We start from the raw sequence: 14,194 nt of genomic DNA, 5'->3' as shown, positions 1-14,194 counted from the left end.
CTTGGAAAGCCCATCCTGGGAGCAATTCCCAGAAGAAAACAAGAACTCTACTTTCTCCATCAATGTCCTCTCACTATTTGTGGTGGGCCCAAATGCCACCAAGCCGGAGAAGGTCTCTTTGCCTTCTTGTCCTTTTGATATTCATTAATTCATTAATTCATTAATTCATTAATTCATTAATTAATTCATTAATTAATTCATTCATTCATTCATTCATTCATTCATGCATTCTTGCATTCATGCATTCATGCATGCATGTAAATTTCCACCCCTTGTCCAGTCAGTGAAGTAGTGGAAGTGATGTGTCGGTGTCTGGAGGCCGTTGGGGCCTGGATGGGTGTCAACAGACTCAAACTCAACCCTGACAAGACGGAGTGGCTGTGGGCTTTGCCTCCCAAGGATAATTCTATCTGTCCGTACATCACCCTGGGGGAGGGGGAATTATTGACCTCCTCAGAGAGGGTCCGCAACTTGGGCATCCTCCTCGATCCACAGCTCACATTAGAGCACCATCTTTCGGCTCGCATTCGCTGGCTGGGGAATTCTGGGAGTTGAAGTCCAAATATCTTCAAGTTGCCAAGGTTGGGAAACACTGAACTAGACAATGTTGTTGGCAGGGCCTTGAGGAACAGCCTTCTCTGTGGGGGCTCCGGCCCTCTGGAATCAGCTGCCCCCGGAGATTTGCACTGCCCCCACCCTCCTTGCTTTCCGTAAGAGTCTCAAGACTCATTTATGTCGGCAGGCTTGGGGCGATTAAATCTTGGCCCCAAGCCTGATGACCGACAAATGTTATGTATGGTTGTTGTTTGCGTGGGTGTGCTTGATTTTTAATATAATTGGGGGATTCATTCATTCATTCATTCATTCATTCATTCATTCATTCATTCATTGGATTTGTACAGCCGCCCCTATCTGAGGATTTTAGACTAGTTTGCTTAGTTTTAATTAATTGGATTTAGGCTACTGTATTCCATTGTTTCTTTTTATATGTTGTAAGTCTCCCGGAGTCCTTGGAGAGGGAAGCCCTTGGAGCCTGGGGAGGGCAAAACACAAGCCTCCTGGGCCCTCCGGAAGTTGGGAAAAAGGCCACTTCCATCCTCCAGAGGACCTCCGGGAGGCAGGGGAAGCTGTTTTCGCCCTTCCCAGGCATTGAATTGTGGGTGTGGGCACTCGCAAATGTGCAATAGCATGCGTGCACATTCTTTCGGCACCTGGGGGAGAAAAGGTTCACCATCACTGCTCTATGACATTTCTAATAGTCCAGTCTCTTCTGGAAAGCTTCAAGAGATGAAGCTCCCACAACTTCTGAAGGCAACTTCTGTTTCATGGGTGGATTGTTCTCACTGCCAGAAAATTTCTCCTTATTTCAGGTTGAACCAACCTTCCCTGATGAAGATCCAAGGACTTGATCATTTGTCTCACCACCGAAAGAGGCATCATGCCAGATGATGCTGGCAATTGTCTACCTTCACCCTGAGGTCTGGCTCTCAACATGGTCAGAGTCTAGTCCAGTGATTCTCAACCTTTCTAATGCCATGACCCTTTAATACAGTTCCTCATGCTGTGGTGACCCCCAACCATAAGTCTAGTGCCAATTCTCCCAAGAGAGCTTTAAGCTGATTGGCAGGGAGGTCAGAGGGACACTCCCACTGTAAACGTCTGATTGGTCGGATTGTAAAAACATGTTCCAAGGTGCCAGAAGACAAACTTTAGTTCCTAACACCAGGGGAAATTCGTCTTCTCCTGTTTTGTCTTAGGCGACCCCTGTGAAATGGCCGTTCGACCCCCAAAGGTGTCCTGACCCCCAGGTTGAGAACCCCTGGTCCAGACGAAGAATAATTGGCTCAGATTTAACTAAGTCAAAATAAAGCAGATGTTCACTCATCATTCATATCAAACCAGAATAGCAGCAGGAGGAAATTAAATTTAAAAAAATAAAGACGGAGGCATCAGGCAGGTCCTCTTTCAAGTCTGGGTTTCCCCTTTGTAAACTTCCACCTGCTGGTTCTTGTCTTGCCCTCAGGCTACACAGGGAGTAAATTGCACCATCTGCTCTTCCCTCCCTTTCATGTTTTGGAAGACGGTTATTAGGTCTTGGCTCAACTTTCTCTGCTGCAGGCTAAACATACCAAGTTACTGTCACTGCTCTTGGGGAGAAGCAACCTGGAAGGAAAAAGGAACTTCCGAATGGTGAGGACAATCAACCCACGAAACAGAAGTTGCCTTCAGACGTTGTGGAGGCTTCATCACTGGAAGCTTTCGAGAAGAGACTGGACATTATCCGTCTGAAATGGTATATGGCCTCATGCTAGAGCAGGGGGTTGGACTAGAAGACCTCCAATATCCCTTTCTGTTCTTTTTTTTTAATTTAAACTTTTATTGTTAAAAAGAAGATAATTCACATAATTGTTATTACAGATCCAATACAGTTTTATTTTGTATATTGAAGTTACAAATCGTATCTCTATATCTTAAGCAAACTATATACATTTCCATAAATTAATAAAACCTATAATATTAGTATATTTAAATTTCTAAATGTACACTTATTCTCTATATTGATATATTTAATTTTTATTGCGGATCCATTCATGCCATTTTTTCCATATCTCTTTCGTTTCTTTAATTCTTACTCCTTTGATTGCATTTGTCATCTCATCCATTTCAGCGCATCTATACACTTTCTCAATATCCCTTTCTATTCTATTGTTTTGTGTTCTAAAATTTAGCTGTAAGCCCATCCATCTTTTTTATTTATTTATTAGAGTTGGGAGGGATCTTGTAGGTCATCTAGTCCAACCGTCTGCTCAGGCAGGAGTCCCTACACCATTTTAGACAAATGGCCGTCCAATCTCCCCTTGAAAGTCTCAAGTGTTGGAGCTCTCACAACCTCTTGCAGGCAACTTTTGTTCCACTGGTTCATCACTTTCACTGTCAGAAAGTCCCTCCTCATTTCCAGGTTGAATCTCTCCCTGGTCAGCTCCCATCCGTTGTTCCTAGTCTGGCCCTCTGGTGCTTTGGAAAACAGCCGGACCCCCTTCCTCCTCTCTGGGGCAGACCCCCAAATATTGGAAGATGCTCTCCTGTCTCCCCTGGTCCTTCTCTTCACTTTTGTCCAAGGCCCTGTGATTTTACATGATGTATTTTACATAATGTACTTCTAGTCCACCTAATAACCAGAGGAGAGAATTAATAAGATGACTAAAAAGTATTGGTGGTGGGGGGGGAACAGGGGGTTGCAAATTCAGTGCTTCAATTTTGTAAGATGCCTGGAACTGAGCGACTAATATAAATTTGTTTGTTTGAGTTGAAAGGGACCTTGCAGGTGATCAGGTCCAACCCCCCTGCTCAAGCAGGAGACCCTATACCACCCCAGCCAGATGGCAGTCCAATCTCCTCTTGAAAATGTTCAGAGTTGGGGTGACCACAACCTCTGCTGGCAGGCCGTTCCACTGGTTGATCGCTCTCACTGTCAGAAAGTTCCTCCTTATTTCCAGGTTGAATCTCTCCTTGGTCAGCTTCTATCCGTTGCTCCTTGTCTGGCCATCTGGTGCTTTGGAAAATAATATGACCCCCTCTTCCCTGTGGAAGCCTCTCAAGTATTTGTAGACTGCTATCATGTCCCCCCTGGTCCTTCTATTTGCTAGATGATCCATGCCCAGTTCCTGCAACCTTTCCTCGTATGTTTTAGTTTCTAGTCCCTTTATCATTCTGGTTGCTCTCTCCTGCACTTTCTCTAGAGTTTCAGAGTTTTAATGTGACATGGTAATATTTTTTTCTCCATTCTCTGATCAATTACTCCCAGTAGAAGAATTTCATTCCTGCCCTGGTCATCTTCTGACTGAGATCTCAGTAATTCTCCTAAAATGAGATTATCCTTGAGAACTCTCAGGTCTTTTCAGGAGGTGCATTATTTTCCATCATGACAAAAGAAACTCATAAGAACATAAGAGAACCTAAGAAGAGCCATGTGGAATGGGGCCAAAGCCCATCAAGTGCAGCATTCTATGTCCCACAGTGGCCCCCCAATTGTCCATGGGGATCTTGAGCAGAAAGAGAAGTCAAGACCTACCCTACCCTTTCCCTAAACCACCATGGATACCATGAATATGTCTAATCCTGCTTTGAAGCTCTCCAGGCTGACAGCTGTCACGACCTCTTCTGGAAGGGAATTCCATCAACCAAGGACCCCCTGGTTGAAGAAATATTTCCCTTTATTTGTTCTCACTTTCTTACCTGTGAGCTTTAGGGAGGAACCCCTCGTCCTAGTATTGTGTGATAGAGAAAATAATTCTTCTTTCCACTTTTTCTATCCCATGCAGGATTTTATACACTTGGATCAAGTCACTCCTTAAATGCCTTGGTGAAATGACAGTTCCTCTCGCTCTTGGCCATTAAAAAACAACCCACTTTCTTACTTATCTGTGGGAGGTTCCACTCTCCACCTCGAACCAGTTGTGTAGTTTCTTCTGCCCTTCCAAAGGAAATGTCCTATCTGTTGCATGTGTTTTGGGTGGGCACAATCCCCAATACATTTCCCAAAGCGAATGGAAAGTGAACCCAAGAACATGGGAGCACAATCTGAGGTTAGTTGGGGGAAAGGTCAGAAGCAACATGAGAAAATATTATTTGACTGAAAGAGTAGTAGATGCTTGGAACAAACTTCCAGCAGACGTGGTTGCTAAATCCACAGTCATTGAATTTAAACACGAGCATATATCCATCCTAAGATAAAATACAGGAAATAGTATAAAGGCAGACTAGATGGACCATGAGGTCTTTTTCTGCCGTCACTCTTCTATGTTTCTATGTAAAGCTGGAAAAACCCCTCCTCAAGTTACCTCTGTTTATTGGTCATTCTTCCTGGGAGTCAACAGCAGGACAAGACGCATTCCTTGCCTATTTAACTTCTCAGCAAACAGGTACATACCTCAATCAAGTACAAAATGCACCAGCTGGACAATAGTGAAAGAATGTGCTTAGGGAATGGGCGCAACTAGTTAAAAGTTAATATCCAACTTGTTTTTTCCTTCACCCAAGAATGTAGGATGTGAACCTCAAGACCTCCTGCCACTAATAGGTCCAAGAGAACTATGAACCCACAGGTGAAAGAAGAAGGCCATAACTGGAGTATTGCATCCAGTTTTAGTCACCACACTACAAAAAAGATATTGAGACTCTAGAAAAAGTGCAGAGGGGAGCAAATAAGATGATTAGGGGACTGGAAACTATAGAAACATAGAAACACATATTCAAGGGAAAGTTAAGAACTAAGGTTATGAATATTAGATATGAAAATGAAGACAAATTATGTAACGCTTAGCTGCTGTTTTAGATTAAAATTAGTTCTTGAAGCAGCCTTTATGTTAGACAGAAGAAGTAATTATTGATGAAATAAATAATAGGGTTTAGGATGTTTTATTTTTATTTTTACAAAACACGTCTTTTTTTGCTTCTGTGCATTAGCGTAAGCTGAGTTTCCGGCACTGTGCATGCGTCACCATCCTGTTTTCAGCTTTACTTTTTGGTTTTAAATTTTTTTTGGCATTGCACATGCGCACATGAAGAACGTGCACAGCCACACGCCATGGCCGCATGGCGCGGGAGGAAGCAAACTGGCAGCGAGGTAAGTTCGAACCCAGCCCTGTGCAGAAAGTGTAAATTTCCCCCTCTGACTTACACGGGGTGGACCAAAAAATGGAAACACTTAACTTTTGGGCATCATAATGTTTGGACATGTTCAAATCAATCAAAACTTGACATATTATAATGGGTTTTTTTAATTCTGTTATTTGATATGGTTTTCCTTAAACTACCTTGTATATCTCAACAACAACAACCACAATAAAAACAAGCAATAGCAGAGTTGGAAGGGACCTTGGAGGTCTTCTAGTCCAACCCCGTGCTTAGCCTGGAAACATTACACTACTTCAGACAGATGGATATCCAACCTCTTCTTAAAAACTTCCAGTGCTGGAGCATTCATGACTTCTGGAGGCAAGCGGTTCCATGGGTTAATGGTTCTCACTGTCAGGAATTTTTCCCTTAGTTCTACGTTGCGTCTCTCCTTGAACAATTTCCACCCATTGCTTCTTGTCCTACCCTCAGGTGCTTTGGAGAATAGCTTGACTGCCTCTTCTTTGTGGCGACCCCTGAGATACTGGAAGACTGCTATCATATCTCTCCTGGTCTGACCCGGGTTTTTGGAGAAGGACAGCATATAAATCTAATAAATTGAATTGAATTGAATTACTTTCATTAAACCAGCCATGCCCAGTTCCTGCAGCTGTTCTTCATTTGTTTTAGCCTCCAGTCCCCTAATCCTCTTTGTTGCTCTTCTCTGCATTTTTTCTAGAGTCTCAACATCCTTTTCGCATCGTGGTGACCAAAACTGAATGCCAGATTCCATGTGTGGCCTTCCCAAGGCCTTACAAAGTGACATGGACACTTCAAATGGTCTTGTTTTCCCCTTGAGGATTCTCATCCATGGGGTGGAGAACTTTGACATGCAAAGCATGGAAAAGCCAAAGCAGTTCAAGCAGCACAACAAGGAAGGTCAAGAGATTGACCAAGGCCAGATTGGCCAACAAGAAGTTCTACTCAGCCTCAGGCAAAGATCTCCTCTCCTGGACATGCCCCTTTCCTGCACACAATATGCTACGCAATCCATCATAATATATTTCATTACCTGCAGAACAACCCCTGTCCAAGTGAGATTAGAAATACACAATTGAGACAAATAATTCTTGCTGCAAGTTGGACTTGGATTCTTCTCCTCCTGGCTGGTCTCCTCATTCTTTCCACTCAACTAACAACCGCAAAGACCACCAGACAACTTCGTCCTCCTATAGGTAAGCGGCACCACTACTGCCTGGGGGTGTCTCCCACACCTCTGCCCAACCCAGAATATTGAACCTCACTATGAATATATTCAGTTTGACGAACATGGAATTGCAATTGGCCCACCTGAAGCCAGGCTGTTCTTCCTCCTTTGCAGAAGGTGGGGTCTGCCCATTGCATACACTCTGGGTGGGCAGAATCCCATTGATTAATTAAATCCCATTAAAGCAACAAAGAGGATTAGGGTACTGAAGGCTAAAACGTATGATGAACTGTTGCAGGAACTGGGCCTGGTTAGAGAAGGGCCATGGGAGACATGATAGCAGTCTTCCAATACTTGAGGGGCTGCCCCAGAGGGGAGGAAGGGGGTCAAGCTGTTTTCCAAAGCACCAGAAAGCCAGACAAGGAACAATGGATGGAAACTGACCAAGGAGAGATTCACCTAGAAATAAGGAGAAATTTTCTGACAGTGAGAATAATCAACCAATGGAATAGAAGTTGCCTTCAGGAGTTGTGGGAGCTTCATCATTGGAGGCTTTTAAGAAGAGAATTGTTGTAGGGTCTGTTGTGTGGGCTGGGGGTTGGTCTAGATCAAGGGTAAGCGGAGTTGGCTCTTCTATGACATGTGGACTTCAACTCCCAGAATTACTGAGCTAGCATGATTGACTCAGGAATTCTGGGAGTTGAAGTCCACAAGTCATAGAAGAGCCAACTCTGCCTACCCTGGTCTAGATGACCTACAAGGTCCCTTCCAAGTCTATTATTCTGTTATTCTTTAAATTTAAGAGAAGACGGTTCGAAATCATGAAACCTTTGGTTGCTTCACAATGCAACCCAAAACTATTTTTGCAATAGCATTTAGCAATAATAGCAGGGAAGTTATCTGCATCCAGCAGGAACACAGCACAATAACTAGATGGCAGCAAAAGGAAACGGATTAAGAAAGAGCTCAAAGTAGAACAGGGAGTCCACACGAGGGTACAGCTCTCACCCAGGAGGGAGGGTATGGTCAGAAACTTTGCCCAATGAAATGCCTTCGAATATTAGTAGCTTAGGTTGGTACAGTGGCACCTCTCCTTACAAACTTAATTCGTTCCGTGACCAGGTTCTTAAGTAGAAAAGTTTGAAAGAAGAAGCATTTTTTCCCATAGGAATCAATGTAAAAGCAAATAATGTGTGTGATTGGGGAAACCACAGGGAGGGTGGAGGCCCTGTTTCCTCCCAGGAGATTCTTAGAAAGGCCCCACAGAGGCTTCTCCCTGCCTTTTCTGGTTACAGTTTCACCTATTTTTTTTGGGGGGGGGGGTGCTTCTTGTACTCTGAAAAATACGGTAAGTAATTTACATTGCCATAAAATTTGCATCACATAAAAAGGTATTTAAGGCCGGCATTCTGACAGACAAACCACAATCCAAAGCGCACTGATGAACTTGACAATATTGGAGCATTTACAACTTCTGGAGGCAAGCTTTTCCATTGATTAATTGTTCTCACTGTCAGGAAACTCCTCCTTACTTCTTTGTTGCTTCTCTCCTTGTTTAGTTTCCACCCATTGCTTCTTGTTCTACCCTCAGGTGCTTTGGAGAATAGCCTCACTCCCTCTTCTTTGTGGCAACCCCTGAGATATTGAGATAACGCTGCTATCGTGTCTCCCCTGATCCTTCTTTGCAATCAACTAGCCATTTACCCAGTTCCTGCAACCGTTCTTCGTGTGTTTGAGCCTCCAGCCCCCTCATCCTCTTTGCTGCTCTTCTCTGCCCTCTTTCCAGAGTCTCAATGTCCTTTTTGCATCGTGGTGACCAAAACTGAATGCAGGATTCCACGTGTGGCCTCACCAAGGCCTTACAAAGTGGCATTAACATTTCACGTGGTCTTGTTTTCCCCTTGAGGATTCTCATCCACACGGTGGAGAACTCTGACACGCAAAGCATGGAAAACCCAAAGCAGTTCAAGCCGCACCACAAGGAAATTCAAGAGATTGACCAAGGCCAGATTGATCAACAGGAAGTTCTACTCAGCCTCAGGCAAAGATCTCCTCTCCTGGACACGCCCCTTTCTTGCACACAACATGCTACACAATCCATCCTAGGACATTGCATCAGCTGCAGAACAACCCCTGTCCAAGTGCCATTAGAAATACACAGTTGAGACGAAGAATTCTTGCTGCAAGTTGGACTTGAGCCGCATCATGAAACCTTGGATTCTTCTCCTCCTGGCTGGTCTCCTCGTTCTTTGCACTCAACTAACAACAGCAAAGACCACCGGACAACCTAATCCTCCAAAAGGTAAGTACCACTACTGCCTGGGGGTGTCTCCCACACCTCTGCCCAATCCAGGATACTGAACCTCACTAAGCATACTTTCAGTTTGACAAACATGGAATTGAAATTGGCCCACCTGAAGCCAGGTTGTTCTTCCTCCTTTGCAGAAGGTGGGGTCTGCCCATTGCATACACTCTGGGTGGAGAGAATCTGTCTGTCTGTCTGTCTGTCTGTCTGTCTGTCTATTATCTATCTATCTATCTATCTATCTATCTATCTATCTATCTATCTATTATCTACCTATCTATCATCTATCTATCTTTTTTCATTTGTTTGTTTGTTTTATTGTATGCCGCTCAATCCAAATGGCCACAGAGCATCTAACAATCGGAATAAATACAACAACAATAAAAACAGTTAAAATCTAATAATAAAGATCAATAACAGTAATATAAAAAACATACATATTTACAATCAGCTTAATTCCAGGCCTGCCGGAAAAGCCTGATGAATCCCATTGATTAATTAAATCCCATTAAAGCAGCAAAGAGGATTAGGGGACTTGTGTCTAGATGACTTGTTATGCAGTGCTCTGTTTTGAGGGTAGGAGTTGAAACAGTTTATGTCCAGGATGCGAGAGGTCAGTAAATATTTTCACATACTCATGCAGTCAATATACCTTTCTTTCTTTCTTTCTTTCTTTCTTTCTTTCTTTACTTACTTACTTACTTACTTACTTACTTACTTACTTACTTACTTACTTACTTACTTACTTACTTACTTACTTATTAGATTTGTATGCCACCCCTCTCCGTAGACTCAGGGCAGATGTGATGCAAATTTTATGTGATGTAAATTACTTAACTGTATTTTTCAGAAAAAAAGTGGGCGAAACTTATAAACCGAATATGGTTGGTTTGGGGCTCCCAAGCCCTCCGTGCATCATGTTTTCACCCTCCGTGGCCCCCAGAAGCACTGCTCCCTGCAGCCTGTTTTCGCCAAAAATGTTTGTTGTGGGTGTGGAGGGTTTTTTTCTCTTTTCTCCCCACCTGTTTCTCCTTCCTTCCTCTATAATTTACCTCCTGATGATTTTTCTCCATTGATTTACCTCATTATGCTCCTGATAGACTATCTTGTCTGCTGTAAATATTGATGTAGAACGGAATAACAGAATAACAAGAGTTGGAAGGGAACCTGGAGGTCCTCTAGTCCAACCCACTGCTTAGGCAGGAGAACCCTACACTACCTCAGACAGATCTTCTTAAAAACATCTTCTTAAAAACTTCCAGTGTTGGTTAATCGGTTTTTATTTTTTTTTATAAAATTACAAATTTATGTCAGCTGGCTTTAGCAAGCTGCAGTGAAATACAGGGTGCATGGAAATCAATCAATCAATCAATCAATCAAACAAACAAACAAACAAACAAATGAAATTCTAGATTCCAATGAAATTGCAATTCTAGATTGTAATTCCAATGAAATTGCAGCAATTCTACATTGCAAATTCTAGAGGGCAATGAAATACAAACTGCAATCAAACTCTAGATTTCCCCAAATCTCGAATTCTAGGGAAAAATCCACCCTGTATTTCATTGCAACTTGCTAAAGCCAGTAACTGGGTCCAGTATAAGACCTCACACCCAGTCCCCACTTCACCCAGTGACAACACAGGGAGAAACACGCTATGAAGTGAAAAAGATATAGACTCCCATATATTGAGAGGTCAGTTACAATATTTAATTCATTGGAAGGGAGACCCTTTTTCTGAAGCAACCTGGGTTCAGATTTGGAATTCCATGTCAGCGTCATCAGCATCTCTGATTTCTTGGGGAGACCTGCATCTTATACTCTGAAAAACATGGTAGCTATTTATTATTTATTTATTATTTATTATTTGGATTTGTATGCCACCCCTCTCCGAAGACTCGGGGCGGCTCACAACATGTAGAACAAATCATAAATAATCTGACAAATTTAAAATATTTAAAGATTTAAAAACCCCATATACTAACAGACACACACACAAGCATACCATGTATAAATTGAACATGCCCAGGGGGAGATGATTCAATTCCCCCATGCCTGACGGCAAAGGTGGGTTTTGAGGAGTTTACAGAAGGCAGGAAGAGTAGGGGCAGTTCTAATCTCCGGGGGGAGTTGGTTCCAGAGGGCCGGTGCCGCCACAGAGAAGGCTCTTCCCCTGGGGCCCGCCAACCGACACTGTTTAGTTGGCGGGACCCAGAGAAGGCCCACTCTGTGTGACCTAATCGGTCGCTGGGATTCGTGCGGCAGGAGGCGGTCTCGGAGATATTCTGGTCCAATGCCATGAAGGGCTTTAAAGGTCATAACCAACACTTTGAATTGTGACCGGAAATTGATCGGCAGCCAATGCAGACTGCGGAGTGATGGTGAAACATGGGCATACCTAGGTAGGCCCATGACTGCTCTCGCAGCTGCATTCTGCACGATCTGAAGTTTCCGAACACTTTTCAAAGGTAGCCCCATGTAGAGAGCATTACAGTAGTCGAACCTCGAGGTGATGAGGGCATGAGTGACTGTGAGCAGTGAGTCCCGGTCCAGATAGGGCCGCAACTGGTGCACCAGGCGAACCTGGGCAAACGCCCCCCTCGCCACAGCTGAAAGATGTTTCTCTAATGTGAGCTGTGGATCGAGGAGGACGCCCAAGTTGCGGACCCTCTCTGAGGGGGTCAATAATCCCCCCCCCCCCAGGGTAATGGACGGACAGATGGAATTGTCCTTGGGAGGCAAAACCCACAGCCGCTCTGTCTTATCCGGGTTGAGCTTTGTTTGCAAGAAGGGGAATCCGACACCAAGCCATTAACTTTCAGCAGGGGAGTTGGCGGAGGGGTTGGCGAATAGCCCTGTCCATCCATCGTTCTGAGCCAATCTCCATGTTCATCTTCTGTTTCTCCAGTCAAGCCAGGCGAGTGTCCCAAAGTCAAAATCCCTCCTGACTACCCTTGTGACCAACACTGTGTCTGGGACTCCAACTGCGATGGGGATCAGAAATGCTGCCCAGTTGGATGTGCCAAGGAGTGTTTCCCCCCAGGTAAAAGGAAGGCCCAGACTGTGAGACTCCCTTCCTTCCTTCCTTCCTTCCTTCCTTCCTTCCTTCCTTCCTTCTTTCTGTTTCCTTTCTTTCTTTCTTTCTTTCTTTCTTTCTGTCTGTCTTTCCTTCCTCCCTCCCTCCCTCCCTTCCCTCCCTTCTTTGTTTTCTTTCTTTCTTTCTGTCTTTCCTTCCTTCCTTCCTTCCTCTCTTCCTTCCTTGCTTCCTCTCTTCCTTCCCTCCCTCCCTCCCTTCTTTCTGTTTTCTTTCTTTCTTTTTCTTTCTTTCTTTCTTTCTTTCTTTCTTTTTCTTTCTTTCTTTTTCTTTCTTTCTTTTTCTTTCTTTCTTTCTATCTTTCTTTCTTTCCTTCCTTCCTTCCCAATTTCTTCATTTTCCTCCCTCTTTATTTTATTTCCTTCCTTCTTCCTTCTTTCTCCCTCTCAGCTGCCCTTTTGCTCTTTCCTCAGGACCAGTCTGAGCCCCAAGATCTGATGGAGGAGCCCAGCAGGAAGCAGCCACTCCCCCTCACCAGCTTTGCTCTGGACTTCTGATCATCTTCTCACCAGCTGCTTCAGGATGGACAAAGTCCTTTCTCCAGAAATGGGGCTTCCTCAAATAAACTCACATTCAAAATTCTGGTGTGTGGCTGCTTCTTCTCTGAGACGGAAATGACGTGAGGACACAGAGGATTTGAAGCCAGCCTCGGCCCTTTCTAGACTCTTCCAGTTCTTGGTGATATTCATTCCACTTCATTCAAGAGTCGTAAAGAGGGAAGGCCATAGGCAAGAGCAGAAGCCTTGAGGCTCAGGTTGCCCGTAATGAGCCGGGATGGCACAGCAGGTAGACTGCAGTACTGCAGGCCACTGAAGCTGACTGTAGATCTGTCGGTCAGTGGTTCAAATCTCATCACTGGCTCAAGGTTGACTCAGCCTTCCATCCTTGGGATGGAACATGTTGTAAGCCATCCTGAGTTTAAGGAGAAGGGCGGCATAAAAATCTAATATAAATAAATTGTGGAGCAGCATTGTGGCCACACTGGGTTATATATATTTGTGCCTTTTTCACTCTTCCGAAATTCCGGTGGTTGGGCCGTCCAGACTAGGAAACCAACTCAGAAATCCTTAGGCATCTGGGGTCTCAGAGTTGCCCACCCTCCCAGTACCCACCACAAAGTTTATTAATCTATTGTTAACTTATTAATTTCATGAATATAATTTATTTATTTATTTATTTATTGTTAGTTTATTAATTGAATGAACAATTGATGTTCACTAATTTCCTTGCAATTAACATGACTCACACTGAATTGGCAGGAAGCTTGGAGACAGTTTTCAGTTTCTTCTTTCTTTTTTTAGAAATATTTTTATTGTTTTCGAAGTAAAAAAGCATAACAAGACAGACTAACATAAAATGGACAAAACATAACACATAACATAAAAAGGAGCTACAATTGCTCCACTCAGTATTGAAGTCATCTTAGTACAGAAAGGAAAAATTAATTATAGTTTAGATCAATTCAGTTTCTTCATTTGTAAATCCCAGAAATAATCCACAAGCCCGATCTGATTGTTGATCTCTCATTTCTGAATGTTGACTTCCTCAATCACTTCTTATGAGACTCACCAATTTTTCTATAGAGCTATTCACACATAGATCTTTTCCTGTTCAGCCATTCCTGCCTGTTAATACTTCTGCGCACTCTTGCACTGAGAAGAGGCTCTTCCTCTCCTCCTGACTGACTCATGGACACCTCTGGAGGTGCTACCCTCCCCTGAGCCCCTGGTTTCAGCCCCTGGTTTCAGTCTCTGACTCCATATCCTCTCCAACCTCCTCGCTATTGGGTACCACATACACTGGCCTACGATACCCACCCAGACCCATCTCTCAATCCTCAGAATCCACATTCAGCTGAGCGGGATGTGGATGAGCCATTACAGTTTCCATCCGTTGCTTCCTGTCCTGCCTTCAGGTGCATTGGAGAATAGTTGGACCGCCTCTTCTTTGGGGCAGCTCCTCAAATATTGGA

The 14,194-nt window shown here is 43.8% G+C and overlaps 2 protein-coding genes across 2 annotated transcripts in view; one reads left to right on the top strand and one right to left on the bottom strand.

Annotated features, from left to right (window-relative positions):
- Positions 1-4,926, bottom strand: part of LOC139163549 (kunitz-type serine protease inhibitor 4-like) — a 31,120-nt gene extending 26,194 nt beyond the window's left edge. The window contains exon 1 of the mRNA XM_070744382.1: positions 4,842-4,926. Coding sequence (XP_070600483.1) covers positions 4,842-4,858 — 17 coding nt within the window. The 5' untranslated portion in view covers positions 4,859-4,926. The remainder of the gene's footprint in view (positions 1-4,841) is intronic.
- Positions 4,927-8,898: 3,972 nt separating this feature from the next.
- Positions 8,899-12,803, top strand: LOC139163553 (waprin-Phi3-like). Its single transcript, XM_070744388.1, has 3 exons — positions 8,899-9,125; positions 12,037-12,171; positions 12,636-12,803. Exons 1-3 carry the CDS (start codon positions 9,029-9,031, stop codon positions 12,644-12,646), a joined length of 243 nt encoding a protein of 80 aa, XP_070600489.1. The 5' UTR covers positions 8,899-9,028; the 3' UTR covers positions 12,647-12,803.
- Positions 12,804-14,194: the final 1,391 nt, after the last annotated feature.

This window comes from Erythrolamprus reginae, chromosome 3, assembly GCF_031021105.1.
Source record: "Erythrolamprus reginae isolate rEryReg1 chromosome 3, rEryReg1.hap1, whole genome shotgun sequence".
Lineage (NCBI taxonomy): Eukaryota > Metazoa > Chordata > Lepidosauria > Squamata > Dipsadidae > Erythrolamprus > Erythrolamprus reginae.
This window is presented reverse-complemented; position numbering and strand designations above follow the sequence as displayed.

What these genes read in the sequence shown, in the direction of transcription:
- LOC139163553 (XM_070744388.1), top strand. Translation starts at nt 9,029, where the DNA reads ATGAAACCTTGGATTCTTCTCCTCCTGGCTGGTCTCCTCGTTCTTTGC. An exon ending in ACAACCTAATCCTCCAAAAG is followed by an intron (nt 9,126 to 12,036) that starts GTAAGTACCACT and finishes CTGTTTCTCCAG; the next exon opens with TCAAGCCAGGCGAGTGTCCC.